The 10,222-nt window shown below is 33.4% G+C and overlaps 1 protein-coding gene across 1 annotated transcript; it reads right to left on the bottom strand.

Annotated features, from left to right (window-relative positions):
* Positions 1 to 108: 108 nt before the first annotated feature.
* LOC125866413 (guanine nucleotide-binding protein subunit beta) lies at positions 109 to 6,388 on the bottom strand. The gene is made up of 6 exons (XM_049547093.1): positions 6,142 to 6,388; positions 5,950 to 6,044; positions 2,796 to 3,220; positions 2,316 to 2,673; positions 1,932 to 2,045; positions 109 to 371 (listed from the first exon to the last, which is right to left on the bottom strand). Exons 1-6 carry the CDS (start codon positions 6,245 to 6,247, stop codon positions 336 to 338), a joined length of 1,134 nt encoding a protein of 377 aa, XP_049403050.1. The 5' UTR covers positions 6,248 to 6,388; the 3' UTR covers positions 109 to 335.
* Between the last annotated feature and the right edge of the window lie 3,834 nt (positions 6,389 to 10,222).

The raw sequence follows: 10,222 nt of genomic DNA, 5'->3' as shown, positions 1-10,222 counted from the left end.
ATATCACAACAATTTTTTGATGGTGGCAAAAGTAAAGCTTGTTTTCATTCTTCAAGATTTTTTTAAAAAAGAATTTTAATTACATAAGCAGCTGAAACCATCAGACAATTTTGACAACAAACAGGTTATTCTTTACAACTGGTGCTGGTCTAGTAATATATGTCAGATTCATGTGGAAACGATTTGGTTTATCTGACCGAAATATTAACTAGAATTAAAGAGATCTACAGGTTATGAAGATGCCAAAAGAAAACGCGAACCCACAGGCTGGCCAAGAAAGAAAATGAGAATGAAGAGGGACTTGAGATAGATAACAGAATGAGGTGTTTCATAACTCAGATCACACTTCTGTGTCCTCCAAAAGCCCAAATCTGCCAAAGAAAAAAAGAAATTAAGATCTTGTTTTAATGGTAGAATACATAGGAACCTGAACTGTGAAGAGTTCGGGATAAATCTATTGCAGAGAAAACAAAAGAGAGTGATAGATGAGTATCCCTTGTTTTTTCCTTTTTATTGAAACAGAAAATATCAATTGTGCGGTAATTGATTGTAATTCTTTTCTTTTTTTTTTTATGACAAGGGGAACCCGCAGCCGCTACCCTTTGGGTGCGCACAGGGTAAAACCCCCGCTCCTATGCAATAGCTCGCAAACCACATAGGAGAGGTAACCCGCACTAGGCAAGCCTGGTGCGACGAGCTCGACCCAGAAGGCAAACCCCTTGCTTTCGCTGGCAAGGGGTTTCGAACTTGAGACCTCCAACATGGAAGTCCCAAGCTCAAACCACTGGGCCACCCCGAAGGGTTGATTGTAATTCTTTTCTTTCAAGTAATTATTTGATATTCAAGGCTAACCGCTATGCATGCTAGTCCAAAACACAAAACTGAGGCCCCAAAAATGAGAAGTGGAATAGGGTTATTTATTTGTGGATTCGGCTCTTCTTCATTTCTTCATGTTCTCACTTGGATGGGGGATAGACATCTCATTTTAAATTTATGGTTTAGATTATATGCTGAATTGAACTTTTGTCAATGTGTTCGATGATGAGGATATCATGAGCTTAAACAAAGAAGTGGGGATTCATATAACAGGCTAGTAGTTGTTGTAAGCAAGACTTTAACCATGATTGGATAGTAGATATTCCATATATATTTTTGCTTCAAAAAAATTTGCCAATCTCAATGCATATCTCACCCATAAATATATTAAAACTTCTATCCTTTTTCTCAACTCTGGTTTTCTAAATTTCTAACCCCCAAACTCTAAGCCTTATATTGCCTATATATTTCATATATTGAAAATTTTCTAGTATCACTAATTAAGGGCCTTGAATTTGCTAAAATTCAAATTCGTTCGATTGGTTCAATATCTAACATATCAAGACCCTGTGTTTTCAACGAAGAAGTGAATACAAATTCAGTATTCAGAATATTATTACACTAGCTATTGACCATGTATATATAAACAGAAACAAGAAAACCTCAAAGCAAATACATTTTGTGAGTATAAAATATAGTAAAAGCTTAAAACATGGGGTAGGAATTCAGTTGGTATGAAGTGGCAATAACAGAAGTAAATATATTCTGTGAAATTAACTATGTTAGGACATGAATTTAGCTAAAGAGAGGACAGTTCAGAAATCAGATATGGAAATATTTATTACTCTAACCATGGTTAGGACCTTGTTTAATTAATCAATCTCAATCATGTATTTAAAAAATATGATATGTGTTTCCCATCCAAGTAAGAACTTGGGAAATGTAGGAGCTACCATCCATTATTTGTGTAAGTTCTTTCCTCATGCACATAAACTCTGTAATCAATGGTTCTAAACTTATTAGATTTCTTCATCTCATTAGAATTTGGTTTGATGCTTGAAAATCATAATGTAGTTTCTTGTTCATTAGGAAAAGAAAACCACTGTAAAGCTTACCTTCAGGTTTGTATCCCAACTTCCTGTACATAAGGCACTTCCGTCAGCTGACAGTCCCAGACAACTTATTCGCCCTTCATGAGAGTTCTGAACTGATCCTAAGTTTAGGACCACCTATTGATTCAAAGCATAAAGGCAAGAAATTAGGCTGATGTCAGATAAGAACAAAGACATCATAAATATGTACAAACAATCAAAATGAAAATGCAATCTAGAAAGGAAAATGGTAGTAATAAATTTAAATGTTACCTACTAAAAAAGAAGAGATTGAGTATGCTTGGATCAAGAATTGTCTCAAAATGTTTGCAAACTAGATAATGTTTAGAATTATAGAAGAATGTTTTGGAGAAATGAGTTAAAAAGCAAGATGCAACTTTGTTGTACCTTTGCTAATAGGGTGTCCCACACGTAACAATCACCATTAGAGTACCCGACAAAGAGAAGACGGCCTGAGATAGAAAATGCCATGGAAGTCACATGAGGGATGTCACCGTCACCATGCGGTTGGTTGTATACTTGCAGCTGGTGTCCAGTCCTAATGTCAAATAATCTGCAGCTGCCATCATCTGAACCAGTTCCAAATCTATTACCGTCAGGGAAGAACTTTACAGTATTAACATCACTCTCGTGTCCATGAAATGTTCGTTGAGCTCGACTAGCAACTCGGGTGTCCCACAGTCGAGCAGTTGTGTCACAGGACCCAGACACAAACAGTTTGGGGTTAGATGAACTAATTGAGACACTGGATAAATGGAAAAGAAATAAGATTGCTTCCCAATATAAAAAGCAGAAGATACGTTAAACATACTGCAAAGTTTAAGGACAAAGAGAGTATAATTGCATAGCCCATTGACCACAACTTACCTTAATACATCTGCAGTGTGCCCAGATTGAAACTCACCTCCAAACACAGAAGTTCTTAGGCCAGTAGTTATATCCCAAAGTACACATGTTTGATCACCAGAACTAGTTATTAGGTGAGTATCCTCATCCGGAACATACTGACACGAAGACACATACCCCTTATGCCCACTAAGCATTCTCGATACTGGATGGATCCCATCCTTATCGATTGGTGAATTTAAGTTGAAGATAGAGCAGGCACTGTCAAGGCCGCCACAAGCGACAGACTGTCCACTAGGAGAAAAGGCACAGGTCATAACCCAAGCACATGGAAGCTTAATTGCATGGGTTTTCTGGCTTGTGAGAGCATTCCACACTATTAATCTACCATCTTGGGATGCACTGACTATACGATTTTTTTCAGGAGTCCAGTCCAGTGAATAGACCTGCAAAATATTTTTTAAAAGTTTGGTAATACAACTTCACAGTTACAAAGTAATACCCCTATATTATGATCTCCAACACACATCAACTAAGTTGCAATGGATTATAATGTATATGATGCTTCCTTATTTACTTGCAATGGTCTCTCCATCAATACATCAACAAAGTTTTTAGAGGATATTATCCGCACATAAAGAAGCAAAAGTAAAGAGCAAGTATGATTACTAAAGTATTCTCACTCCATTTAGTGAGTACTGGTACTTGGTGTTATGCAGTTGTGGTAGTTCATGAGTATGATGCTTCCTTAATTACTTGCTTTAGTCTCTCCACCGGTGGATTGTCATTTTTGATCTTTCACATTGTAATAGCTAAGTCTTATAGCTGCCTTCAGAAAAGCCAAGTAGTTTCCGTAACAGCTTCCAGCAGTGAAATTAAAAGAGCTCGCTTCAGTGCTTAAAGTGTGAACCAAGATGAGGCAAGACGTGGGGTACAGCACTTTATGGCCTGAAGCAAGGCTAGAAAAGAAAAGTGTGCGCCTCAGCAAGAATGCCAGAGGCGTGAAGCATCCTTAAGCGAAAAAAGCGAGATTTTTGGAAAATTTCACTGAAATAAGGGTTAATTCAAGGTCTAGGTTTAAAACCATTGCAACAGAGACTTACACATCTTCTTCCTGCTGCTGATACTCGAATTTGCTGCTCTTTTCTCCTCCAATTCTAGTGTTGCAATGTAAGTTCTTATCTTCTTCTCTTCGCCCCTTACTCTTTTCTTATCTCTTCTCCTCTCCTCTTTGATTTTTCATGAAACCCTAGACGAAAATGTTGTACTCTTCCTCTCCAATTTTCTCTTCTACTCTACTCCTTTTAGGAATTCTAGAAGATAACTATCATTTTCGTCTAGGGTTTCATGAATTTGGTTAAGAATTTGCTGAACATGTTATGAGGATTATTTTTTGAGATAAAGGTAACTAACTATCTAGTTTAAGTATGTTATGAGGATTATTGACTATCCAGTTTTAGTATCTATTAATTAATTTTTAATTTCAGAAATGGAAGATTTGCTTAACATGTACTTCTATTGAGTTCTTGGTCATTTTTTTTTTTGAAATCAGTAACTTTGTATCATTTCTAATTTTGTACTGTATTAAATTGCACTTTAGTTGAAAAAAGCATGCTTTCACTTCATGCTTCAGTGAAGCGAGCAGTCGTTGCTTTTTTTCACTTATTGATTTCCAAAACACTGGCAACAACTAGTTAGATGTTAGCTTGATATGATAGTTATCTTGCTTTCCTAGTGTCCAAGTTTTTAGGTGGCACATATAAGTGACCAAGCAATATCCTTCCATACAAGTACTCCCTCTGTTTCAATTTGTTTATCTTACTTTCCTTTGTCGTGCATTTAAAAATAATATCTCTTGCCTTTTTTGACAACTCTTTCATTCTAACTTTTTTTTTTTTTTTTGATGAAGTAAGTAGATTCATTTCAAGGCATCAAGAAGATGCAAGCTTTACAAGGATAGATCAGTTAAGCTCACAAAAAAAAGGATTTGTAGCCTCTTTCTAACTAACTTTCCACATGACATGTTTCAGACCACAAGATTAAAATGACATTTTTGCATATTTTAGCTATCTTTAGTTTAAGACCGCAAGATTCAAAAGCCTTCTATACTTCTTAAACTACGTGTCAAGTCAAAACTCGACAAAAAAATTGAAACGGAGGGAGTATAATGTATCATTCAGGTTGAAAAAAATAGATTACAATCAACTGTGTTAGACCCTTGTCAAGGATTAACTAACCAAATCTGCTCCTGTTGTTTTGATCTTCTTCTACTGCTCTGTGCCTCCACTTTTACCTTGTAGTTTATTATTTCTAAGAATTTTTTTGTCACCATGTTATGTTTTGACTTCGAGAACAAAATTCAATTGACACCATATCAAGTAACTATACTCACAATGTACTAGGTTTTGTCACTTCCAATCATAGAATGGTTGTTGATTTTACTTCAAGAACCAATTACCTCGTGCACCCAGCAATTATTCATCTACTGAAGGGGAATGTGATAAGGCAGTAAAGCAGACTAAAGAAAGAAAAGAAGCGACAATTAATCCTCATATAACAATCACAACATTGAAGAGTAGAGTGGTTTAAACATAAACTTGCTCAGCCCTAACACTAAATTCATGCACAGTTCAAAAAATGTTTGTGCTAGCTTCGTACATGTTAGGGGGTCCTACGATAGCAGTAAGACTTTCAAAATGTACTCCCTTTACTGCATCATTAACAGTTAAACGTGTTAACAGGACCAGACCAAAAAGACAAAAAATCCACGGTCTCAAATTCTCATCCTGAGCTCATTATGACGGTGTTTGATTGACTGCACAGCTCAAGATGTTAATCTAGCTTGTTTATTTCATTAATACACATAAAATATTAATCGAAAAAGTTAGTTTCATAAACAAAAAATCACATTAAGATTCAAGAATTCTTTTTAAATGTTCATCAAGATTCAAGAATTAGAATATAATTAAACGAATTTGAGTTAATTTTCATCAAGATTCAAGAATTAGAATATAATTAAAATTTAAGTCGTGAAAGTAATGGATCAAACAAACAATTCGTATGTCCCAGATAAAAAGGATAGGTGTTATATACATATAAATTGTAAGAAAGAAAGCATGAATTTCGTTGAATAAATTTGAATCTAAAATTCACAAAACTGGAGAAAGTATCTTACCTTTCCAGTGTGTCCTTGCAGGATCCTACAACAAACTAGATCTGTTGGGCCGAACGTTACCGGAGTTTTACCTTGCGTCTTTGCATACCCAGAAACTGCAAAAAAGAAAACCAAAAATAAATTTTAAAAAATCAAGATCTCTGAGTAATTACGGAAACAGCTTCAAATAAGAAAGAAGTTGAAAGAACTAACCATCTGTGTCGAGTAATTGGAGACGCTTCTGCTTAAGTTTTTCACGGAGATCATTTACAGTCTGTGTAGCGGCCATGTGCCGCTCTTTCAGCTCCGCAACTGACATTTCTTTAAGGAAATTGAAACATGATTTTCACAAAATCGCAAGATTTTTTTTTGCTTTTGAATTAGGGTTTCTGAAGAAGAAAGAAAAACAGAAAGAGTCTGGCTGGGACAGCGGCGAGTCACGTAAGTTGGTGGTGGTGTGAAGGTGGTTTCAGCCTTTTACAGAGAGTTGTTTGCCTGATAGCCGCCGGGCCCACCGCTGTGCATGACGTGTGCTAGTGGGGTCCACAATGACTTCATTCCTCTTTGGGCTTCCGGCCCAAAAGAGAGTTACGAGTACTACTTATGTGTTAATTTGTCGACACATGGGAAAAATTTTGTTTTCCGTCCTGTTGTGCCAATTTTTCGTGTGTAAGGATTTTATTTTTAATTTTTGGAGTTCATTAATTTAGATTTGTACCGCCTAGATTTCATTTAGGAAAAATCATTTTTATTAAGAATTTCTCGTATTCATAATTTGAACTTCAAATTTCTAATTAAAATAAATATAGCTTCATACGCACCACCACAACATATGATGGTGTGTAAGGTTTCCCTTTTATCTTTGAGAAAAAGTAAATTCAAATGTCATATGTTTTGACTAGTTAGCATATCACATGTTTATGATTTGCATAAGTTTCTGACATCACAGAATAGTTTTAACTTTTATCATTAAATAGAATGTTAATAACTTTTTATACTTAATATATTTAAAGGCTTGAGTCAACTTATCTAGGACATTAACCGCTTGCTTCTAGATAAATTTTTATCTACTCGTTAGTGATTGTACTATTTCTCTATGTTAAACATGGAAAGTATATTTATTACTTACTTTTAATTTGTTGAATGAATGCATATGAGATTGTGTCCACGAAGTATGAGGTGTTCTAGTGAAGTCCATAACGACTTCAATAGCATCAATTATAAGTTTACTTTTGCATTTTCTATCAAAATAAACTTATAGTAAGTCGTTAATCTAGGAAAATTTTTTTATTACTTGTCTCACTATTGATACGTATGAAAAAAATCTCAAAAAAGTGATTTCTCAAATCTTATCTTCAAGTATAATTTATAAAATGTTATACCTTTAGAATAATTAGCTTTTCACATAATTTAATTTATGGTAGATAACAATTTCTATTTTCACCATTAAATAGACTATCAATCATTTCATACCTAAATATTCGAAGTCAAATATATTTTAAAGTATAGAAGGGGCTTTGTCCTAAAATATTTGATTTTATTTTTATTTTTAAAACTATTACTTTTGTGACCTTAGATTGAGTCAACTTGTCTACACTTTTAACATTGATTGCTTCTCCCCAAGTAAATCCAGTTCCATCCCCAACCGTTAATTATTGTGTGATTTCTGTGTTAAACACGGCAAGTGAATTTTTTACCCTAGATTTGATGAATGGATGCAAATTTATTCGTTTTATAATATGGTGGTTTGTGAGATTTGGCAACTACAAAAATTCATGTCTGATACCTTTATTAACTATATTAGAAGAGTGAGTAGCAATATGGTATCAACATGTCTGTTAGTTGACAATAAAATTCAAATTAGGAATATTTTTGTAATACTCTTTTATGCTACGTGTCATTTCTATTGTTCTCAATAACCTGCATCAGCTATCCTTTTGCCTCTCTGTCACTACTGTGTCTATCTTCTCCACCGCACAACACAATACAAGCCATAGAAGACCACTCACAATTCCAACATTCTTATTAGTTTCCTTTTAATCTAAGAACTCAAATCTACTTGGAGTTATATACGGAAAATTGAGTTTTTTTTTTTAATCAAATTTTAGGCCGAGGTTTAATTTGAGTTTCACTCAACGATTTTGGCATAGTGAAGAAAAGCAGATATCCAAGTTAGAAGAAATGCTTTATTTGTGTGAAATTGGATATTTAATGTTCTTGCAATTGAATATTTTGTCATAGTTGCTTTAATTTTGTTTCAATTGTTGTTGAAAGTTATAGAATTGCAGATTTATTTTCTCAATATAATTTATTAGATCTTCTAAGACTTTCGATAGTTTATACTAATTATATACTAACTGATGATTAACATGAGTCTCCACTTTATTCTTGCTTTCATTTCTATTTATAATTTTCCTAGTTGTTAACACTTTGTTCTCAAAGTTTCTTATTCAGTCAAATGAACATGCATTGTTTCGAAATTTTGCTTCAATAAAGAAAAAAAATGGGCTAGAAATAAACTGAACTCTGAATTTAAACTTCAATTTATTTTCATTTCTTACAATTGCTTTATTTATGCCTCTAACCAAGGTAGGAGTACTATTATATTTTCTCTTTGTTCTTACAGAGTTTTAAGCTAATTCATTTCATTTTTACTCTTTGATCATTTGAGGGTGTTGAAAAATTTCGTTGGAATTTTGGGATTATGAACATTTATTTTAAAATGTTCCTTTTTACTTGAACCATTTGAACATTATTATCAACTAACAAGGAATGGACTTGCTTTCATGGTTAATAGGTAATTTTCATGTCGGTTATAACTTATAACTAAAGAGATTTTTGTCCTTCTGTTTTATGAATGTGATTTTCATGGCTATGTAATAACTGAATAATTTGATTCCAATTAAGAAAAAGCGAGTAATTTGTTGAACTTTAATGACCATTTAGAAATCTATTTGTCGTTGATACAAATGCAGATTGAGCTTGAGCTTGGGCTTATTAAAGTTGTAGCATCAAATATGTAGTAGTGGTGGAAATATTTGGGAAAATCTACTTGCAATTATATTCGAACTTGTTGGTTTCACTAAAAGTTTATTCAAAGATATTTTCCCAACTATTTACACAACTATATGCACTCAAGGCTATTACGTACTATATTTTGTTGCAAATAGGTAAATGTCAAATGTTGAGGAGACATTTGGATGGATGAAATTGTGTAAGGCCATTTTTGGGTGGACAGGCACGTCTACAAGATTTTGACTTCATCATCTAATGAAGTTTGTACAACTTAGGGAGTATAAATGTTTAATGAGAATCTCTGTTTAATTAAGTTCCTTTTCAATGTTCCTTTACGAAATTTACATTTTAGTTTGATTATGTCTGATTGCAAACTTAATCATGATCCATAAATTTATAATTTTGATCCAAACATGTAAAAAGTACTCCAAATCACATGTTGGGCCCGTGCGCAGCACGGGCATTGGGCATCTAGTATGTATGTATATATATATATATATATATATAATTACTAGTAAAATTACCCGCTTCGTGCGGGTATTTAATATCACAAAATATATAAAATAATACTTAAAACCTAAGCATAAATTAATGACTGTAAAAATATATATCAGGATCTGTAACATAAGAAATGGTGTCACTGAGCCACTCAACATGAGTAAAGTACACAAATATTTAATTGTGAAGAAGAAGAAGAAAAAGAGGAGGAGGAGGTTCAGAATTTTCGTTGATTTAAAATGAGAGGAAATCTCTCTATTTATAGACAACAAATGGTAGTGTGAACAAATATTTATTATGCCTTATCGGAAAGGTTACATCTATTTGAAAAAGTTGCAACCCTTCAAAAAGGTCACAACCTTTCATAAAAGTCACAATTTTTCATAAAAGTCGCAACTCTTCATTAATGTCGCAACTTTTCATAAAATTCGCAATTCTTCATTAAAATCACAATTTTTCATAAATGTCACAACTTTTCATGAAAGGAGAAGACTAATTTTGGAAATAATTAAATTAAATGTGAATTCTGGTTTGTTATGGCGCAACGTAGACGGGTTAAGATTCTCTTTTATATATATATATATATATGATATGATATATGATTTTCAAGCAAATAGCAAGACTATCGTTTTAGAGTAAAACCCCATTAAGTTTTGACTTACTTCGTTTTCTTTTAAATTTTTACTTTATTGCTGGAGTCTGAAAAATCAATTTCATGGATCACGATTACAAGTTTTAATTTGGTTAATAGAATATAACATTAAAGAGTAGTATCAAATTT

The sequence above is a fragment of the Solanum stenotomum genome, chromosome 1, assembly GCF_019186545.1.
Source record: "Solanum stenotomum isolate F172 chromosome 1, ASM1918654v1, whole genome shotgun sequence".
NCBI lineage: Eukaryota > Viridiplantae > Streptophyta > Magnoliopsida > Solanales > Solanaceae > Solanum > Solanum stenotomum.
The sequence above is the reverse complement of the archived record's forward strand: the minus strand, read 5'-3'. Positions and strand labels throughout refer to the sequence as shown.